Here is a 22,098-nt window from a genome sequence, read left to right as displayed (position 1 = left end):
CTCCTCCCGGCTCTGGGTGTTGAGCAGGGCAGCCTCTGCCTCTGGGTTCTGCCATTCGGTCACCGAGTTAGCCCTTTACACCTGGCCAACCCCTCTCTATGCTGATTTAGCGATTCTACCAGGTTCTCTCGCTGGTGGTGCTTCCTGCAGGACTCAGGCCAGACCTCGAGGCCACACGGGCAGCCGTTCCCCACCGCCCTCCAACTCCAGTGCGTCTGAGGCCGTCTGAGTTACTGGAGATGGCCCGTGGTGCTGGAGCAGAGGGATTGGCAGTGCTGTCCTGAGGCAGGCACAGGTGGGGGCCCTGAGGAACAGACACGCCCAGTGCCCACAGTGTCAGAGGTTCATCTGCGTAATCTGGCCAATTGTGGTTCATATACAAGTAAAACAAGAGGAACAAATCCACACAAACATGCTGGAAATGCGAGATAAAGCCTCTGGAGAGAGGTGTAGTGATGAAGGCAGTTAAGACGGCGCGAAAGTAATACACGGAGAATTCCCGTTAAAAAATTCCAGCCACCAACCAGAGAGAAACTGCGGGCCCTGGAGCTGTGGGCAGGGACCCTGAGCACCAGTCTGTTCTGCAGAGAGGGCAGCGGCTCAATGGCGCCCTCTTGGAGAAAATTCCATGAACCAGATGCCTCCGGCCAGGCCAGCCCTGCCTCATGCAGGCAGCCTCCTCAGCAAAGACCACTCTCAAAAAAATTCTTCTCATTGTTTACTAAGTGCCACTACATGGAAGCTCAGAGAAATAGGATTTGTGGAAGAGAGTACTGAAGAATACTACTATTGGCTGTCTTTTATGATTATCTCTAGTTAGAAATCGTTTCTTGGTATTCGAGGTTTAAAAGAACAAAACATCTGCAGCCTGATGGTGGGTTCAGTAACATTCTGTAGCTGGAGAGGGGAAAACCATCAGACCCAGTAAGTAGCAGCTGAGCTGGCAGCTCTGATGTTCCTCTGTGACATGGGCTTTTATTCTGCGCACGCGTCGGGCTCTGCCTGTACTGAGAGGTTCCACTGCGTCTTCGTTAAACCGGCTTTGAGGAGGAAGTGGAGATCCTGTTAGACCAGAGGCATCTCCATGCAGAGACAGCCCCAGAGGTGCCCCCACCCGTGTGGGAGGCGACTGCCCAGGCCCCAGGGGGTGACCAGCTGTTGCCAGTGGAATGGGTTGAGGGGACAGTCACTTCCAACTGGGGGCTTCTCCCCATCTGCTGGAGGGATGGGCTCCAAGAGCCCTGGGGAGGCAGAGCCACAGATGAGGGCCTGGAGTCTGGCTCTGGGATGTGAGCCACTGTGCGCGTCGGAGTCCATGTGTGTGAGCACCTGCGGGTGACAGACGTGCCGCCGAAGTCCATGTGGCTCACGGGCTGCTTCCATCCTTCCGGACGTGGCGGCTCTGATTCAAAGGCCGTTTTGTGGGGGCTGTTCACCAGCGAATGCATGGGACCACCGGCTAAGAGGGGCAGCAGGCAGTCCACCTGGGGACCTGGGCTACCCCTGTCAAGCTCAAGCAGACACCTTTGTGTCACAATGAGGGCTCCCCCCGGAAGAGGTGGCTGCCCCAGGTCACTCTGGGCTCACAGTGGATGCACGGTGGACAGCAGCTGCACGGTGGCCGTCGTGATGGACTCTGGGGCAGACAGGCTTCTGTAACATGGGCCTCGCAGAGCTGGTCCGGAATGCTGGGGGCGTGCTGGGTACCTACTGGGTCCGCCCGTCGAGTGAGCACCGAGAACTGAACTGCCACAGCCACCGCCTGTGGCCTGCACACGGTGCCATCCAGCAGAGTGGGGACTGTAGGCGTGATGCCAGGCTGGCAGTCAGGGGAGCCCCAGGACAACCTGAGCAGGACAAGAGCTGCTCCTCACCCTCCTGCTGCCTTCTTAGAAGCTGTGTCTACCCCTGGCCCGAAGTCAGTGACAAGATGGAGTCGACATCCTGCCCGCTCTTCTGGCCTCCCTGCTTCACACCCAGGCCCAGACCTTGCCCTGCTGGGCAGGTCCACGGGACAGAGAGATGCCCCAAGACTCTGCTGCTCAGACTAAACCCTGTGTCCCGGAGGACTGAAGTGGCAGGAGCAACACAGAAGGGGGCCGGGGTGCGGGGCACTCCCTAAGAACCCAGCACAGAAGACAACCAGGGAAGGACGGGAGGGGAGCACGGAGCACGGGAGCCTCATGCAGGTGTGCGCTTCACACAGCGGGGCCAAGGTCACCCTTCTCGAAGGCAGCCCTGCTTTTTCCCAGCGCCCTCGACACCCAGTGCAAGTGGAGGGCATGCGGTGGGCAGGACAGCTGTGGAGGGAGGAGACGGCCAAGACCTCCCCTGTGGGGCAGGCCTGTGGGTGGGGAGTTTTAGGACACAGCCTGGTCCATTGTGACAGCCACAGGCATTTAGCCTGGAGACTGCCCAGGCGTCCCATGATGGCTCAGAGGCCCACTTTACCCAAAAAAGCTGACCTGCCTCCCAGCATTCCAGGCAGTAATGTCGACACCACTGATGTGAAACAGAACACACAGCATATTAGACAAATGCAGATATTAAACTTTTATTGGAAACTGGTTAAAAATTAAGGCACTCCAAGCTTTATGGTTTCCTTGAGGTTACAGTTTTGTGGCTGCTCTTAGCGTATTTCAGAAAAAATCAGATGGACTAAGACCAACCTTATAGACGTAGTTTCTACACTGAACGCAAGGATTCACCCACTGTATTTAACAACCAAGCTCTACCTTCAGCTCAGCAGCCTACATTCAGGACGCTGATTTTGTGTACACACTACTGTATTCATACAAAGTTCGTATTTAACAACCAAGCTCTACCTTCAGCTCAGCAGCCTACATTCAGGGACTACTGATCATTTGTATTTGCTCAGCAGCCTACACACTACTGTACTGTATTTTCATACAAAGTTCAGGTGATTTTTTACACAACTGTATTCATACAAAGTTCGTATTTAACAACCAAGCTCTACCTTCAGCTCAGCAGCCTACATTCAGGACGCTGATTTTGCGTACATACTACTATATTCATACAAAGTTCGTTCAAGTCTATTACTAAGTTTCTTTTATGAATAAACAATACAAAGTCCAATTTTGATGGCTGCTATAAAATACTTAGGAAACTCTGCAATACTTTACTACAAATACAAATGCCCAAGAGGTCAGAGAAATCAGCCTGAAGAACTGGGTGCAGATTCTATTCTTTGTGAAAATTTCAGCATAGGAATGTTATTCCCGGTACAGATGTACACAGTCAAAAAGGCTTATCAAGCTGTTTGATGAGTTCTTACTGTGTTCTGGATCACAGTGATCTGCCTGTGAACTTTAGTTCATGCTGAAGACAGTTTTCTCAGTTTTTATGACTGTGAAGTGTGAAAATGGAATGCATCATTTATCTTAGGTGCTGTCGACCTACTTTCCCAAAGCAAAATGTTTTAAAATTCAAGGCAATCTGGAACGGGGACTATTTTCAAACTTCCTTAGGCAGCACTTTTCAGTGATTCCTCGCACGCTGCTCTCCCTGCCATGAAGCGCTTGGTCTACTTACTAAAGCCACGTATCCTGATTTTACAGAAACGTGGGGCAGGTCCAGCAGTGCCACTGGAGAGCTCCTGGAGAAGCCCACTCTGAAGGAAGGGCTTAGAACACCCTTGAGCCAGAGCAGCTGGAAGCTGGACTGGTCCCGTGAGGCAGAAGGAGCACTGGCGCCTGCTGGGTGGTGTGAGGAGAGCCCTCAGCTGGCTCTGGACACACCTGCTTCTGGGGCACACGGCCCAGAGCCAGGCCTGTGGATGGGCCTTCCTTTCTTCTTGGGGTGGACCCCGTCCCCACGATCCCTAAATGGCCACCCCCCAGACAGCCCGACAGGCAGGGAGAGGTTTGCAGGCACTGAGGATGCCAACAGGGCTGGAGAAAGCTGCAGCGTCCTGCCCGTCCTCCCAACACTGCTGGCACACGAGCAGGCAACCAGTGCTGCAGAGGCAGGCCAAACACCACATTTATAATTCAAGCTTCCAAGGGAAAAAGATTCTCATGTTCTAGTAAAGATACAAATTTTAAAAACTATCCAAAAAGAGCCTGAATTTTTATATGAAAGTCTTCTGGTGAAATCTTTTAAGTAGGGAGGAAAATCCAGTAATTTTTTTTTTTCTTTTTTTAAAGGTTTAGCTATTCCCCAATGCTATTTAATACAATTGAGGTTAGGAAGTAAGTCCTTATCAGACTGTGTACTGGAGCCCCGTGTCATCAGCAAAAGCCATGTGAGTCAACAGGTGTGAAGACTCGAAGCTGTCCGTGGTTTTATGGGGAATGATGAGGGCTGGTCAGTTCTCCTCACGACAGAAGCCAGACCGGCTTCCCTCTGTTGCGTGTGAAGCTTGTCAGCAGACAGAGAGGAAGGCAGGGCTCTGCTGCTGCCCCGGGAGAATGACAGTCATAGCGCTAGGTGCCGTCAGGCGGCTTTGCGTGCAGTTAGCTTCTTACAAACTGAGAAGAGTATAAAAGACCCCAAACCCCAAAGATTTCTTATTTCAAGTGACTAAATCTAGAAACAGAGATGAACAGGGAATAGAAGGTCACCAGTTTGCAGGATGAGAGGAAGACTGTCCTTCAGGGGCAGCTCTCCGGCCACCTGTCCTGGAAGGCTGGCAGGTTCACTGGTCAAGGTCAGGAGACCGCGAGGGCCACGTGGTCTCCCGGTTGGGCTGCGCTGCGGAGTGTGCACCTCACAGGAAGCGTCGGGACTGCCTGACGGCTGGAGCGCTTTAGTTGTTTTCAAATCTAGCATATGGGTTTTCTTCTTTAAACAGGCCTGAAAACAAAATCAACCTGAATCATAACTTCGTTCATTCAACCAGAAACAAAATCTAAAAAGCCACACAGACTAAGTTTTATAAGAAGATTTACTGAGGGTATAGCAACAACGGGTGTTGTAAGCAGGCTCTCATACTGTGCTTAACCTTTTTTGAAGTCAAACCACTTTAAACTTTGAAATAAAATTTACTAGAAACAAGAATTCTAACAAATCCTAAGAGATAAGCACTTATTTCCTGATGCTCGGCAAAGAAAAGAAATTTAAGGCAAATATTTCTTTCTACAGTGGTTGGTTAGTTCCACAGTGAATGGCTAGTATTAAACAAAATAACCTTACTTTGTGCTTATACTTGCTCTTAAACCTTTCAAATTAAGGCTACAGAAAGAACTAACACGACCCTCAATCTAACTCTCAAGTACTCTGACAGAACTGTGATAAAATGTGTATTTAACCATAAGAGTAAACCCATGGTAGTTACCCAAGGACCAGGAGTTTTCCCTTCACACTGCAGACACACATGCACATACACACACTCTCTCCCCCTTCATTTTTTATTTGAGACGGAGTTTTGCTCTTGTTGCCCAGGATAGAGTGCAATGGTGCAGTCTTGGCTCACTGCAACCTCTGCCTCCTGGGTTCAAGGAACTCTCCTGCCTCAGCTTCTGGGTAGCTGGGACTACAGGCATCCACCACCACACTTAGCTAATTTTTGTATTTTTAGTAGAGACACGGTTTCACCATGTTGGTCAGGCTGGTCTCGAACTCCCGACCTCAGGTGATCCACCCATCTCGGCCTCCCTGTAATCCCTCCCTGCAGCTGGGATTACAGGCATGAGCCACCGCCCCGGCCTCTCTCTCCCTTTAAAAATCTGTATTGCACACTAAAATTATCTGCAGTGATTACAACAAAGCTACTCACTGCAGGTATTCTGGGGGCTGGGTGGAAGAGGAGGCAGGGAAGCAGAGGGATGGTAAGGAAGGGCCTAGCCACATTTCTTTCTTGCCTGTCAAGGAGGGCCACAGGCATCAGGCTTTGGGAGATGAGGCTCAAAGTTGGTTTCGGGAAAGAGTCATCAGATACCAGCTGCAAGCAGACTGGTTAAGGTCTTATTGAAAAACCTGCTCCTGAGTCTACTTCCAGTTCAGAGGGAAAACCCAAAGCCAAAAGAAGGGTTTTGCGTGCGTGCTGGTATTTTATATAACTGCACCAGGTTGACTCACACACTTTCTCCCACTCTCCCATCAGGAATTCCTCGGAATTATTCTACCTAGCCGAGGCTTTCTAAAGCACAGGCCATTCAATGGGCTTTATTACAAACTGGCACAAAAAGCTAATTTCATCAATGCAATTAATGGGCCAAATTAACCACCAAAATGGCAGGTGCAAGTCAATCAGGGCCCTGACACAGAAGACACCGCTCCACCAAGAACCTGGCCGGCTGCCCACAGCCTCACACCCGCTGGGAGCTGGGGCACAGTAAAGGTCGAGCAACTTTAAACACAGCTTGCACTTGGCGATAGCAGGTGCTGGGCTGTGTGTGTGTGTGTGTGTGTGTGTGTCCACCTCATCTTTTATTTACATTAACGTTAGTCACTAGGTGCCAAAAAGCTCGTTTGACTCTTCCATTTCAAGGAAAGCATGCTGCCTTCAGCCAAGGCCTGCACAGACGCTGCTGGGCCCACGCTCCACGAACACAGGCATGCGCTCGCTGAGGAGGGCGACCCTGGTGCTGCTCCTTGTGACAGCTGCACGCAGGTACCCGGTCACCACCCACTCCAGACACACACCAGGAAACACAGGCGACGGAGGGGGCGGGGCAAGGACAAGGCAGCAGCGAACCCAGAAAGTCAGTGCCCAAGCACGAAGCACTCAGGAGACTGATGGGCGGGAACACGTAGGAAAAAGCCTCCATCAGCCGCTGGTCATCTCGAGGCCAGCAGCCACGGCAGCCTCACACCCCAAAGTCGACACTTTGAGACTGGCAGGACTCACCTGGCCTCAGGTCACAGCACAGTCACATGGAGGGGACTTTCCAAGGAGGCCAGAACTGACAGGGAGGGGACATCCCGGCCAGTGGGCAGAGCTACCCAGCATTTACAGCCCAGGGCACCAGCAGCATGGGGCCTCTGCAGCCCCCATGAGAGGGAACCAAGCCTCTGGGGGCTACAACGCCAACCACCCGCACCTGACAGAGGCGCTGCTCACAGTGGCTGCTGGGCTTTGCAGTCTTGTCCCCTACCTGATGACGGAAACAACTGCAGTGATGTCACCATGCCCCCAGTGGGCGGGATCCTAAAATACCACAAATTTATGGTATTTCCTAATACAAACAGAAGACTCAAAACACCTGCATTAGTCAGAAAAGGCTCTGAAATTTTCCAATTAGGTTTAGCCTTTAATACACTGCTTCAAGGAAAGCACCGTGGGCACAGAACGACAGATTCCCGAGGCCCACGGCTGCCGTGAACCCAGGACCTCACACCTCGCACAGGCGAGGAGTCAGTTCCCACCATGTCCATGACGTCACACAACCACAAACCCAGCGCGGGAGACGCTAGACTCTTTTCGGACTTTAAAATCAGTACATAATTGGCTGGGCGCAGTGGCTCACGCCTGTAATCCCAGCACTTTGGGAGGCCGAGGCGGGCAGATCATGAGGTCAGGAGATTGAGACCATCCTGGCTAACACGGTGAAACCACATCTCTACTAAAAACACAAAAAATTAGTCTGGCGTCTGTAGTCCCAGCTACTTGGGTGGCTGAAGCAGGAGAATGGCATGAACCCGGGAGGCACAGCTTAAAGTGAGCCGAGATCGCGCCACTGCACTCCAGCCTCAGCAACAGAGCAAGACTCCGACTCAAAAAAAAAAAAGAAAAAATCAGTACAGAATCAATGAAGCGCGGCTGGGTGATGGTGTTCAGTGTTCAGCAGTGAACGTCACGTGATTTGGGGGAGCACAGATCATGTAATGCGTATTTCCGATTCACTCCAACTAAATAAAAGGTTTACACTTGGCAAATACATTCCTTCTGGCTCCTTCAAAGCTCCCCTCCAAAATCTCTCCAGACACAACCAAACAAGAACAGAACCCCCAGGCCGGGCGAGAGGGAGCAGGGCCGGTGCTGGGGAGTGCTTGGAAGGAGCGCCTGCCACACTCGGAAGATGGCAACGAGCAACGAGCAACGCGTCCGCGGATGAGGGGCCGCCCTGAAACAAAGACCAGAAAGCCGCAGCACCTCGGCTGCGCAGGTGCGCCCATGGGAAGCCCAACATGACAGCAGAACAGCCGCAGACTTCCAGCCCAGCAGTCTTGTGACTCGATAAGCAAACAGGTGTCTGAGAAACCAGACTTCATGAAGACGACTGGCTGACATAAAAATATTCCTAGGAATGAGTTCACCACAGCACTGCTGGCGACAACCGCCAGCTGTTCCTCTCTGGAGAGACCTCCTTCTGTTCCAATGGGTGAACCCAGAGCCCAATCTCAGGCCCCACTGGCACTAATGAGGACCGAGACAGCGTGCCATCGCCTCCCAACCAGTCCAATGAGGACCCAGACAGCGTGCCATCGCCTCCCAACCAGTCCAATGAGGACCCAGACAGCGTGCCATCGCCTCCCAACCAGTCCAGTGAGGACCCAGACAGCGTGCCATCGCCTCCCAACCAGTCCAATGAGGACACAGACAGCGTGCCATCGCCTCCCAACCAGTCAAAAAGGAGGCGTGACCAGTCCTTACCATATTTTTTTCTGATTTCATCATGTCTTGTCTTCATCTCTGCTCTCCTAAAACACAGAGGAACATTATGAGCACCAAGCTACAAGGCACGGCAGAACTGCTAGACACACCCTCCCGGGTCCTTCAGTGGAGGCTCCAGGTTTCTTCTGGTGGCTTCCCTCCAGTTCCCAGAGTGAAACCAGGATGGGGACAAGCTTGGTCATCAGGCCACATACCCACCAGGACAGGCAAGGTGACAACGAACCCAGTCTTCGAAGGTTGTTCCAATGTATTATTCTATTCTTTTCTTTTTTTTTTTTTTTTTGAGACGGAGTCTCGCTCTGTCACCCAGGCTGGAGTGCGGTGGCCGGATCTCAGCTCACTGCAAGCTCCGCCTCCCGGGTTCACGCCATTCTCCTGCCTCAGCCTCCCGAGTAGCTGGGACTATAGGCGCCCGCCACCTCGCCCGGCTAGTTTTTTGTATTTTTTAGTAGAGACGGGGTTTCACCGTGTTAGCCAGGATGGTCTCGATCTCCTGACCTCGTGATCCGCCCGTCTCGGCCTCCCAAAGTGCTGGGATTACAGGCGTGAGCCACCGCGCCCGGCCTATTCTATTCTTTTCAATAAAAGCAATTCAAATGCCCAATATCGTGATTTTTAAAAAGCTTTTTTCATATGAAGAAAACACAGTAAAAATCATATCCCAGGTTCTGAATGGTTAGGAAAATGCAGTTGTCAGCTTTTACTTAGTAGCATGTGACTTCAAGGTGACTACATGGAAAATATGTCCCGCCTCCACCCTCACCCGCCACCAACCTGACAGTTGGCCCCTCAGATCCTCTCCCTTGCCAGGTGTGGACGACACCACCTCCTCCCAGGGCTACCCGAGAGCCCCAGCACACACTCAGGAGAGTGCTGTGTCGCCAGGGAAAGGGTGACAGGAGAGCCGACCTGGCCACAGTCAGACGCTGTCCCCTCTGAGCCTCAGCTTGCTCTTGGCAAATGCTGGGCCGGGACGAGCCGCCTTAGCAGCCGTCACACATTGGTGACACCGAGCGCAGACTCAGTCTTATCGCACTGATGGGAGGAGACCAGCGAGGAAGCCCGTAGAAACAAGGTTCGCAGCCACTACTAGATTCCCACCACAGTCTCTCCCTCTCTACCACGACCTAGAAGATCCCCTGGGCACTACACACATTCTTAATTTCTAAAAACTGAGGGAAACTCAGGACGTGTCCACGTGATTTCCATGGCCTGGCAGATCTGAATCCCCTCGAAGTGACCTTCTTCCCAGCAGGCATCACTGCGACCTCACCGTTCCTCCTGCCGTATCCGCCTCTCCTCCCGCTCGCGCATGGCCTTCTCCTCGCTCCTGTCTGGCTTCCGGCTCCTCTTCCTCCTGCAGCAGCAGCAGCAGCAGATGGCAATGCCCAGGAGGAGGGCTCCTCCGACCACCGACATGGTGATGATCAACGCCTCAAAGTTCACTGGAGATTTAAGCACCTGGAGTTAGGGCCGCCCCAGACACATAACCGACCCAGCACCGCAGCCTTCCCTCGTCCCTGGGGAACAACCTCGGAACACAGGAGCTAAGGAGGAAAGCCACCTCGGCCAGGAAGCTGGCTCCTGGGGTGTGGAGAGCCTGTGGCCCTGCCCCCACCCCCCAGGGTCCCGCCCTCTCCGAGTCTCCTTTCAGCCACATGTTCCTATCTGTGACTTACAATTTATTAACAATTTATAATATTAACCACAATGAACTGCAGTGACAGGGTAGTCTGTCTCAGTTGAGTTTGAAAAGGTATTTCAAGCCTGAGAAAAGTTAACTAAACCAAAATTCCAAGCTACGTATTCAGACTCTCCTAAGACATTCTAAACTCATAGAAATGGAGGTGAAGCCCGATGCAGCTTTGTTTTTTGTTTAAACCACAGTCAAGAATATTACAATGGTTTACAAGAGAAATATTGTAAATTTTTATTTACAATAAATTTATGTAAAGGGCACATGCTGGCAGCCAGTTTCGTAAGGAATGACCGTGGAGGAGCGGATGAGGCCACGGAACAAGACGGGATCATCTTCAAATCGAATATTTTGGGGACCTTGGGGTTGAAGAACGGCTGACTAATCAGTCCCAAACCCTATTATGATGTCCTTAACCAGCCTTCGGAGACACATGCACATTTAAAACAGATTTTACTATTCTTTTAAACTTATTTTAAAGATCTATATATTAAAATCAGCCAAGATTTTTCCATTCAGTTCAAACCAGAGTCAATTAAAAAATACTGTAACACTACTTTTGCAAACATGTTTTCAATCATGCAGTTCAAACAGCCTTCTTGGCTGGACACAGTGGCTCACACCTATAATTCCAGCACTTTGGGAGGCCAAAACGGGAGGACGGCTTGAGTCCAGAAGTTCAACACCCGCCTGGCCAACAAAGTGAGACCCACCCCTGCCCATCTCTACAAAAATTTTTTAACAACTAGCTGGGTGTGGTGCATGCACCTCTGGTCCCAGCGACACGGGAGGCTGAGGTGGGAGGATCGCTTGAGCTCGGGAGGTTGAGGCTGCAGTGAGCCGTGCCTGCACTATTGCACTCCAGCCTGGGGAACATGGCAAGACACCATCTCGAAAAAAACCAAAAACACCCACCCAGCCTCCTGAAGATGGCTTTATAAGCAAACTCCCCTGGGCAGTAGATTACCGCATGATTCACTGTTTTTAACTACAGTTAATAGCTGTGCCACCACCACAGGTGACAACCTCTGACCTCCAGGAGCTGGGAGTGAACACTTGCTGCACGCCTGGGCCCTGGCAAGGAGGCTGACGGCGAGGCCTCTGGGGTTCCCTCAGCCTCACCCCCCTGCTGCCCTGGACCCTGAGATCCACTTCTAGTGGGTTACTCGTTCAACAGAATTCATTTCTTAGTTTATTAAAATAGTTTGAAAATCAGGAATAGGAGGTTACATCTGATCAAATGCCTTTTGAACTTTTAATCCTGTGTTTTTTCCTCCTCTGACCTGCTCTGGAAGTATAGAATTGCAAAAGTTCTAGTAATAGGGAGAACTACAGAGGAGATCTTCATTGGCAGAAGATGTCATTTTTTGACTGGAGAACTCCAGAAAAATCAACTAAAAAACCCAATGAGATCAACAAGATGGCTGGCCCTAAAACACATCTACCCCTCAGACAGCTTTTCTGATTAGCAGCTAAAACTAGTTAAAAAACAAACAGAAATCCTGTCACAATGGGAAACACACTTTGGGCTCCTTTTTGCTGATTCTACGGGGTAAAACCCATGAACTTGAACTTGAACCAAAGGATGCAGGAGAGGCCTGGCAAAGAGAGGCATCCTGCCTTGGGACCAACGGCCAATGCTGTAGACATCTCATTTTCCTCCAAGTGAGCATGTTTTTCAGGTCATTACAACTAAAGCTCCAAAATAATTTTGCCTAGAACTGGATAAAAATGGTTCTAAGGTTATTTGTTTTTTTTTTTTGTTTTTTTTTTTTTTTTTGAGACGGAGTCTCACTCTGTCGCCCAGGCTGGAGTGCAGTGGCCGGATCTCAGCTCACTGCAAGCTCCGCCTCCCGGGTTCACGCCATTCTCCTGCCTCAGCCTCCCGAGTAGCTGGGACTACAGGCGCCCGCCACCTCGCCCGGCTAGTTTTTTGTACTTTTTTTTAGTAGAGACGGGGTTTCACCGTGTTAGCCAGGATGGTCTCGATCTCCCGACCTCGTGATCCGCCCGTCTCAGCCTCCCAAAGTGCTGGGATTACAGGCTTGAGCCACCGCGCCCGGCCAAGGTTATTTGTAAGAATAAACAAGGACCTGTGGTGCGACACCTAAAACTGGTTATCATGTGCGCCATGGCATCTGGTGAAACCAGGAGGGCCCTGAAGGCCCAGTCACAACTTCTCCTCCCCACTCTGCTCCCGTGGACAAGGCTGGGACAAGGTCTCAGCTCAGACAGCCTCTTCCTCCTTTTGGCAGGGCCAGGCACACTTCCTGTTTCTCCTGGAGGAGCGGGTGTCAGTTCCCTCTCAGCCTCAGAATTAACCAAACAAGGTCATCGCACCCCACCCTCCTGTCACAACACGGCTGCCTCCTCGAGCCCTGTTCCCCTGCCTGACCCTGCGTGGCGTGCAGTGCCCTCTCCCCGCTGTGGCTGTGACTAGTCACCTGCTGTCGCTCTTGTGTACAGGGCTGGACACTGTGTGTCCATCCACTTCTGCAGCCTAATGTGGGAATTTCATTTCACAAGAGAATTGTCAGAAACGCCCACCACTTGTAAAGGTGCTCAGCATGACCGGCCAGTCACTGCAGAAATGCAGATGAGAAGCACAAGACACCATGACATACCCACTAGATGGACTAAACTTAGGGTGACTGGTGACCCTAAACATTGGGAGCGATGTGGAGCAACCAAGTCCCACATTGCTTGGGGGAGGCCAAACTGGTACAGCCACTCCAAAAATGTTTGGCAGATGCACTAAGGCTAAACACAGATATGCGCTGTGACACAGCAACTCCACTCCTACGCGCCTCCAGAAGTGAGCACCTGTGCCGGCGCCAACACAAGACGGCTCACAGCAGCACCAGAGGGACCCAGACGTCCCCGGGCGGCAGCGCCAGAAGGACCCAGACGTCCCCAGGCGGCAGCACGAGACGGACCCAGACGTCCCCGGGCGGCAGCGCCAGGGGGACCCAGACGTCCCCAGGCGGCAGCGTGGCTAAACAGCTATAGAACACTGCACGAGACAGACAACTGGTGCAGGCAACTGACATGAATCTTGGGCACACGCTGAATAAAACGTCCAATAAAGCACAGGATTTTCTCCACATAAAGGCTGGAACCAGCGACACTAATCTGTGGTGACGGGAAGTCCAGTCAGTGGCTCCCGTGGGGGTCCTGACAGGAACTGGGCCTTCTGAGAGTCCTGGAAGTCCTACCTACTTTGCTGTGAGTGGTGATCACCTGTATACGTATGCAAAAATGCACTGAATATATGTACGCACACGTGTGTGCACTGTGTACGCTATAAACCACAGTCCATGCAGAGGGAGACTTCAGATGTGTGCACTTCATCAGAAGCTATGGGCCACTAAAAACACCTCCAGAACAGGTGCTCCAAAGGGCAAGGCTCCCCAGGTCCAGGAGCTGTCTCTACAGAGTGGTCATTAAGGGAAGTTCCATGGAAGGGACGAGGCAAGGTGGAGGCAGGCATGACCAGGCCCTGGGCAGACATGACAGGAACACACAAGACATGATGAGCACACGAATGTTCACACACACACACGCATCACACACATCACACATGAATGTGCACACACACCACCACCTCCCCTGCCAGACATCCCACACTACAACCACCACCACCACGCAAACTTCTGAATTCTCTAGGGCCTCAACGCTGGCAACAAGTTGTTTCAGGTGGAGCCTGAGAGATTTTGAAATGGAAATCAATTAGAAGAGCGATAAGACATAAGTTGCAGAGGGACCCAAGATGCAAATAAACAAAAGGAATCATCCAAACACCTTAAGAAAACACTGCTCCTTTACAAAGCTTGGGAACCCTACGTATTACCCCAAAACCTGAAGCCTAAAAGATGAATAAATTCAACTACATAATAATGAGTTCCAGGTAACAACACACACCACAAACTGATTTAAAAGGCAAACTGGCCAGGCGTGGTGGCTCAAGCCTGTAATCCCAGCACTTTGGGAGGCCGAGGAGAGCAGATCACGAGGTTAGGAGATTGAGACCTTCCTGGCTAACACAGTGAAACCCCGTCTCTACTAAAAAATACAAGAAATTAGCCGGGCCTGGTGGCGGCGCCTGTGGTCCCAGCTACTCGGGAGGCTGAGGCAGGAGAATGGCGTGAACCCAGGAGGCGGAGCTTACAGTGAGCCGAGATCGTGCCATTGCACTCCAGTCTGGGCGACACAGCCAGACTCTGTCTCAAAAAAAAAAAAAAAAAAAAAAAAAAAAAGGGCAAAAAGGCAAACTAGGAAACAATCTGAATCTTACAAGAGCTGATATCCCTAATTTAAAAATGCCCGCAAAATCAAATATACAAAGATATGCACACAAGAAAAGAGGGCTGTGTCCACACTAAGCAGGGATTCTCAATCTGGGAAAACTGGAGATTCTAGGGGAATTCATAGATGAGTTTCGGGGTGACACATGAACAAAACATACTGAGCAGAGAAGTCAGACACACTGCCTTCCAACTCGCCCTTCTCCCACACCTTCTGTAACGTGGTGAGATAGAGCTCAGTGCTGGGGTTGACCTGGAAGGAGGTCCTCCAGGTTCCCTAGGGAGCCCCAGGGCTGCTTTCCCGGTCACCAGATCATCCCTGGCTTCCCAGCCTCTCCCTGGGAGTCACAGAGCTATTGGCATCACATTTTCTAGCAACTTCTGCTAACTGGGCACATAATACCATTTTCTTTTTTTGAGACGGAGTCTTGCTCTGTCGCCAGGCTGGAATGCAGTGACACAATCTCGGATCACTGCAACCTCCGCCTCCCGGGTTCAAGCAATTCTCCTGTCTCAGCCTCCCAAGTAGCTGGGATTACAAGTGCGCACCACCATGCCCAGCTATTTTTTTTTTTTTTTTTTTTTTTGAGACGGAGTCTCGCTCTGTCGCCCAGGCTGGAGTGCTGTGGCCGGATCTCAGCTCACTGCAAGCTCCGCCTCCCGGGTTCCCGCCATTCTCCTGCCTCAGCCTCCCGAGTAGCTGGGACTACAGGCGCCCGCCACCTCGCCCGGCTAGTTTTTTGTATTTTTTTTTTAGTAGAGACGGGGTTTCGCCGTGTTAGCCAGGATGGTCTCGATCTCCTGACCTCGTGATCCACCCGTCTCGGTCTCCCAAAGTGCTGGGATTACAGGCTTGAGCCACCGCGCCCGGCCTAATTTTTGTATTTTTAATAGAGACTGGGCTTCATCATGTTGGCCAGGATGGTCTCAATGTCCTGACCTCATGATCCACCCGCCTCCGTCTCCCGAAGTGCTAGGATTACAGATGTGGGCCACCGCACCCAGCCCATACTACTATTTTCAAAGAAGCATCGATTTTGCAAGAAGCAAATGAAAACAATGACTTACCCCAACAAACTCCCCAGCGTGCAGAGCTCAATTTACAAAGGGAGGCAGGTGGCAAGATGTTTGTAACTGGGTAGTCCAGACAAGCCTTGTTAGTGTTGCACCAAAGACACTGAAAGAGACCAACATTAAATAAGCGTTAGAAACACAACAGAAAAAACAAAGGAAGAACTGTCCTGGCTCTGCCCACAGCCCAGCAGTGCATCTACTCTGTGGACGGCTGCTGTAAAGGCTCAGCCTTCCCCCTCCCACCGTGTCTCTGCCTTCACCCTCACCGCCCTTCAGTCCACACCCAGCACAGCAGCCAGCAGCCCTGTCAGCTCTCCACGGACTCATCAAGGCCCGCGTCACTCACACCTCTTCCACAACTCACCCTACTGAGGCGACGGGGCCTCTGTGCTGCCAACCCCACCTCCTGCTCGCAGCCTCAGCTCAGCCTGTTCTGCCTGGAGTACTCTCCCCACATCTGTGTAGCTCCCCACTGACTGGATGAGCCCTGCCCTGACCAACCGACTGGACACAACCACCTGCTTCCACCCCTGCTCACCTCCTGTGAGGTGTGCTTCTGTAGACCTCTCCTCCCCGCACGCTGGGCACCCGTGCACATCACTGGCTGAAGCATCCCAAGAACGCAGGACATAGCCTGGCCCATCACAGGCACTCACTGAGTCTGTGATGAATGGACTTTGGTGAGCATGGTCACCATTTGTAGAAAGGACCATGCTTCCTACCTCTGACCTTCACAAACGCACTAAGTTGCACAACTTGAAAGATGATGCAACTAAGGCTCAGCCTGCCCTAAACCGAGAGCTGGAGAGAACCTCATGGATGCTCGTCTGAGCCCCTCGAACATCAGGTATGAGGCCGCAGTGGTGTGGAGACAACACCACCATACCCGTATGTGTGTGTAAGAGCACAGAGCTGGGCCCAGCACATGCCACGGTGGTACACAATGAGGCCCACAAGCACTCTGTGAGCCAGGCACCGAGCGTGACAGGAAACAGCCTAGCACGCAGGCAGGTGGCACAGGAAGGGGTAAAAGAACTGCCATTCAGGCCGGGCGCGGTGCTCACGCCTGTAATCCCAGCACTTCGGGAGGCCGGGTGGCGGATCACCTGAGTGGGAAGTTCGAGATCAGCCTGACCAATATGGAGAAACCCCGTCCCCACTAAAAACACAAAATAAGCCATGTGTGGTGGCGCAGGCCCATAATCCCAGCTACTCCTGAGGCTGAGGCAGGTGAATCGCTTGAGCCCGGGAGGTGGAGGTTGCGGTGAGCCGAGATGGCATCGTTGCACTCCAGCCTGAGCAACAAGAGTGAAACTCGTCTCAAAAGGAAAAAAAAAAAGAACTGCCGTTCGGCAGCAGCTAATGTGCCAGCCCAAGACCAGACCCAAGTCCAGACTGCCTGTTACTTCACATCTCCACATTAACAGTGTTGCTGACTTTTTAATAGGATATAGGATAGAAAGCCTTGACATTTTTGGCCCAGGTTAGGGTGAAAGTCGTTGTCACAAAAAAATATGACAACATCCCCTGGGCTTTCTTTCCCAGGGCGACTTATACAGTGACCACTTTAGTGTCTTGTTTAAGTTGTTTCCAGTATAACATAACAAGTAACAGTTAAACCCTGTTTATTTTGGTCATTTGGGAGTATCTTAAATTTCAGGGGTTTTGCTTGCAATTAACGATTTTTGGCTAATCCTCCCTTTTCAAATGGCTCAAGTTGTAAATGTCTGATTTTCCATTTTTCCATGACAGTGGTACCATGAGCCAGAGGAGCTCATTGGGAGGACACGGCATTCTCTTCTCTGGTTGTTGCTGTGTTGCTTTTCTGATCGATTAAGTAATATGCACATAGCAAGCAGCTCAGGCAGTAGTGCAGAGACACACAGCCCACCACAGCCTCAGCAGCACACACACAGCCCACCACAGCCTCAGCAGCAGACACACAGTCTACCACAGCCTCAGGAGAGACACACAGCTCATCACAGCCTCAGTAGCACAGACACACAGCCCACCACAGCCTCAGCAGCAGAGACACAGCCCCCCACAGCCTCAGCAGAGACACACAGCCCACCACAGCCTCAGCAGCAGACACAGCCCACCACAGCCTCAGCAGAGACACACAGCCCACCATAGCCTCAGCAGCAGACACACACAGCCCACCACAGCCTCAGCAGCAGACACACACAGCCCACCACAGCCTCAGCAGAAACACACAGCCTACCACAGCCTCAGCAGAGACACACAGCCCACCACAGCCTCAGCAGCAGAGACACACACAGCCCACCACAGCCTCAGCAGCACAGACACGCACAGCCCATCACAGCCTCAGCAGCAGACACACAGCCCACCACAGCCTCAGCAGCACACACACAGCCCACCACAGCCTCAGCAGCAGACACACAGCCCCACAGCCTCAGCAGCAGACACACAGCCCACCACAGCCTCAGCAGCAGACACACAGCCCACCACAGCCTCAGCAGAGACACACAGCCCACCACAGCCTCAGCAGCAGAGACACACACAGCCCACCACAGCCTCAGCAGCAGAGACACACACAGCCCACCACAGCCTCAGCAGAGACACACACAGCCCACCACAGCCTCAGCAGCAGAGACACACAGCCCACCACAGCCTCAGCAGCAGACACACACAGCCCACCACAGCCTCAGCAGCAGAGACACACACAGCCCACCACAGCCTCAGCAGCAGACACACAGCCCACCACAGCCTCAGCAGCAGACACACAGCCCACCACAGCCTCAGCAGCAGACACACAGCCCACCACAGCCTCAGCAGCAGACACACACAGCCCACCACAGCCTCAGCAGCAGAGACACACACAGCCCACCACAGCCTCAGCAGCAGAGACACACACAGCCCACCACAGCCTCAGCAGCAGAGACACAGCCCACCACAGCCTCAGCAGCAGACACACAGCCCACCACAGCCTCAGCAGCAGACACACAGCCCACCACAGCCTCAGCAGAGACACACAGCCCACCACAGCCTCAGCAGCAGACACACACGGCCCACCACAGCCTCAGCAGAGACACACACAGCCCACCACAGCCTCAGCAGCAGAGACACACAGCCCACCACAGCCTCAGCAGCAGACACACAGCCCACTACAGCCTCAGCAACAGACACACAGCCCACCACAGCCTCAGCAGCAGAGACACACAGCCCACCACAGCCTCAGCAGCAGACACACACAGTCCACCACAGCCTCAGCAGCAGACACACACAGTACACCACAGCCTCAGCAGCAGACACACAGCCCACTACAGCCTCAGCAGCACAGACACACACAGCCCACCACAGCCTCAGCAGCAGACACACAGCCCACCACAGCCTCAGCAGCATGGATACAGCCCACCACAGCCTCAGCAGCAGAGACACACACAGCCCACCACAGCCTCAGCAGCAGAGACACACACAGCCCACCACAGCCTCAGCAGCAGACACACAGCCCACCACAGCCTCAGCAGCATGGATACAGCCCACCACAGCCTCTGTTGCAACATGCAGGGTCTTCTTGAGGCCTCCCAGGCACAGACACCTCCTTCCAGAAACCTCCTGTGTGCCCAAGACCACGCCCATGCAGGCCTGGAGCTGGCTGCGCGGCAAGCGGCCCCCTTCACTGCCCTGTCTGGGTCAGAACCGGAGTCAGGCCTTCAGCCCTTCTGGACTGGCCCCACCCATGATGACCTGGGCAAGTCCCTCGGTCCCGCCTCATCCACGAGACGGCTGCCATCACCACACCCTGCCCGGGGTGGTGAGGGTTACACAGGGCACCACGGCAAAAACACGCTCTAGGCTACAAAGCCACATACGATAGTCAGCTGTGTTTAAGGCTGAAATGACTTCCAGTGGAAAAACCCAGAGACTAAAAAGAAGCACCATCTAGAAAATGCACCAGGACCAGGGCATTGGAGCAAGTTCAACACCACCAATGTCAAGATCTGAAACTACAGAAACAGCGTCTGTCAATTTTTTTTTTTTTTTTTTTTGAGACGGAGTCTTGCTCTGTTGCCCAGGCTGGAGTGCAGTGGCGCGATCTCAGCTCACTGCAAGCTCTGCCTCCCGGGTTCACACCATTCTCCTGCCTCAGCCTCCCGAGTAGCTGGGACTACAGGTGCCCGCCACCGCGCCCGGCTAATTTTTTGTATTTTTAGTAGAGACGTAGTTTCACCGTGTTAGCCAGGATGGTCTTGATCTCCTGACCTTGTGATCCGCCTGCCTCGGCCTCCCAAAGTGCCGGGATTACAGGTGAGTCACCATGCCCGGCCCATCTTTCAATTTTTAATCAGCAAATGCAAGTATCCAGTTAAGTCCCACAAACTGACAAGATGTGTCTCAAACCTACGCCACTGTCTCGTGCAGGAAGAACTGTTTTTTGAGAATATGGCTCACGCCACATCTTTCCCAGCCTCCTCATGTCCTCAAACCTCACTGTCGGGAAAAGGAAGCCTCACCCTGCAGTTCTCAACGCTTGCTAAACCCCTGACTGGAAGGGGCAGGGGGTGGCCTCTCAGGAATCCTAAGAAAAAGGCCTCACAGGATGCTGTTTTCTGCCTAACCACTTCCACTCGCCACAGGCCTTCCCTCAGGTTTCCCACGCTGACTTCATGGTGCTGCGAGGAGACATGGGTGCTGCTGAACCAAGGGCTGCGCAGTACGGCAAGCCTAAGAGGTGCCAGCCAGGCTGGCCTGAGAGCAGGTCACCACGCAGAGAAAGCCAAAGGACCCTGTTCACACGTCTTTAACAAGACCTGCACTGTGACGCTGCTTCCCCACCATGCGTGCTCCTTCTCCCAGGCGGACATCTGCATCAGACTCCATTGGGAAGGTACCCCAGGGAGTCTTGGGCCCCACCCCACGCCGTGGAGGCTCAGGGAACTTTGCTCTAGACCGCTAGCCTCTTGTTGAAGGGCACACAGTATTTAAAAGACCCAGGGACAAAATCCAAACCTGAGCCCCAGATCACGACCAGAGAGTGCTATGGACAGCCTGGCGCACCCGCGCAGAGGGCTGGTGCCTTTCTCTCCTTGCTCTGCCCCTTCCAATCCTGTGTGAGGAGCTCAGAAAGCAGTCTCTGCTGCAGCCCCTGATAGCCTGGGAAACACGGGCTCCCAGCCTTAGGGTGCAGCTTTACGGACAGCCCAATGTCTCGCTAGGGGCCTCGTGAGGAAGGCTGACCGCAGTGCTGAGCACGCAGTGTGGCCCCGTATGCACAGGAGTGAAATCACGGATACTGACCATGCTCAGACAGTAACTGCAGTTTTCAGGAGAAGGTTTGATATGCCTGAAAGGGCTGAAGTAACATTTAGTAACTATTCAAAAAACCATCCCCCCAAATCCCAAACAACAGAGCCCTTCACACATCCCGGCGGCTCCCTGGACCTAGAGAAAGCCCGTGTGGCCTTTGGACGGTTTGGACGGCACTCTGGTTTCTAGTCCGCGTGCTACTTACGGAGACGTTCTTCAGGCACTCTTCACAGGTTTTGTTTGTGTTCTGAGAACAAGCTGCAGGAAACAGGCAAGAGACAAGTCAGTCACTGAGAATCAGGCAGTGTAAATATTTGTCCAGAAGGGGAGGGTGGGCACCAGTGAGGGGCGTAGCACCAAGAACCTCTGATCTGGAATTAGCAAAGGTCCTCTTCCTGAGCCCTGCTGGTAACAAGCCTTCTTCAAGGCATCTGGAACGAGTGTTCAGGAATCCCGCGGCAGGCAGGGCACCAAGAGCATAAACACGCAGCTCCTGTCCGCGAGGGCTCTTCCGGGAGAGAAGAGTCCCAACACAGAGGGCGGTGTTTCAGATCCCTCTGCGAGAGGAGGTGCGCCCTGCGGTTGTGTAATCACTAGCCACGAACCCGCTGGGACCTTCCGCTCATCAGCACATACTCTTTTGGTAACCCAAGAGCCTCCATCCAAGGCCACAGCAATGCCAGCAACACTGCCAAGCAGCACACTTGTGTCTTCGGACTCACCTACAGATCTCATGTGACAAAGCAAGGTCTCAGTCCCCTGACAGCCTCACCCCAGACTGGGCTAAGCTCCCTGTACCGAGGGAGAGGCCCGGTGCGCCAGCCTGCTCCAATCATGCAGAACACCCTGGGATTCTGCCCGCTACTCACAGCACTGCTCCTAAGGAAGGGGTCCAACTCCACGCAGCCAACAGCTCTGGAACTCAAGCCAATCAGAAGCAAGAGCGATGGCATGAATAACTTCCAACACGCAACCAAGCTGACTGCCTACTCCCCCAATCCCGTCTCTCACACACACACACACACTGACTGCCTACTCCCCCAATCCCGTCACACACACACACACACACACACACACACACACACACGATGACTGCCTACTCCCACAATCCCGTCACACACACACACACGATTGCCTACTCCCCCAATCCCGTCACACACACACACACACACACACGC

At 52.8% G+C, this 22,098-nt stretch overlaps 2 protein-coding genes across 5 annotated transcripts in view; both read right to left on the bottom strand.

The window, feature by feature from the left end:
* The window catches only part of SUMO3 (small ubiquitin like modifier 3), a 177,081-nt gene that overhangs the window by 43,967 nt on the left and 111,016 nt on the right, over positions 1-22,098 (bottom strand). The gene's annotated exons all lie outside the window — the stretch shown is intronic.
* The window catches only part of PTTG1IP (PTTG1 interacting protein), a 142,101-nt gene continuing 122,542 nt past the window's right edge, over positions 2,540-22,098 (bottom strand). The window contains exons 3-8 of one of the 2 annotated variants that reach the window (XM_050784516.1): positions 21,126-21,178; positions 15,647-15,755; positions 9,852-10,023; positions 8,558-8,604; positions 2,978-4,815; positions 2,540-2,825 (exon numbers count right to left, since the gene is read on the bottom strand). In XM_050784516.1, coding sequence (XP_050640473.1) covers positions 4,769-4,815; positions 8,558-8,604; positions 9,852-10,023; positions 15,647-15,755; positions 21,126-21,178 — 428 coding nt within the window. In that variant the 3' untranslated portion in view covers positions 2,540-2,825; positions 2,978-4,768. The remainder of the gene's footprint in view (positions 2,826-2,977; positions 4,816-8,557; positions 8,605-9,851; positions 10,024-15,646; positions 15,756-21,125; positions 21,179-22,098) is intronic. The other variant, XM_050784518.1, reaches the window with a different exon arrangement.

The sequence above is a fragment of the Macaca thibetana genome, chromosome 3 (genome assembly GCF_024542745.1).
Source record: "Macaca thibetana thibetana isolate TM-01 chromosome 3, ASM2454274v1, whole genome shotgun sequence".
Classification (NCBI taxonomy): Eukaryota; Metazoa; Chordata; class Mammalia; order Primates; family Cercopithecidae; genus Macaca; species Macaca thibetana.
The sequence above is the reverse complement of the archived record's forward strand: the minus strand, read 5'-3'. Positions and strand labels throughout refer to the sequence as shown.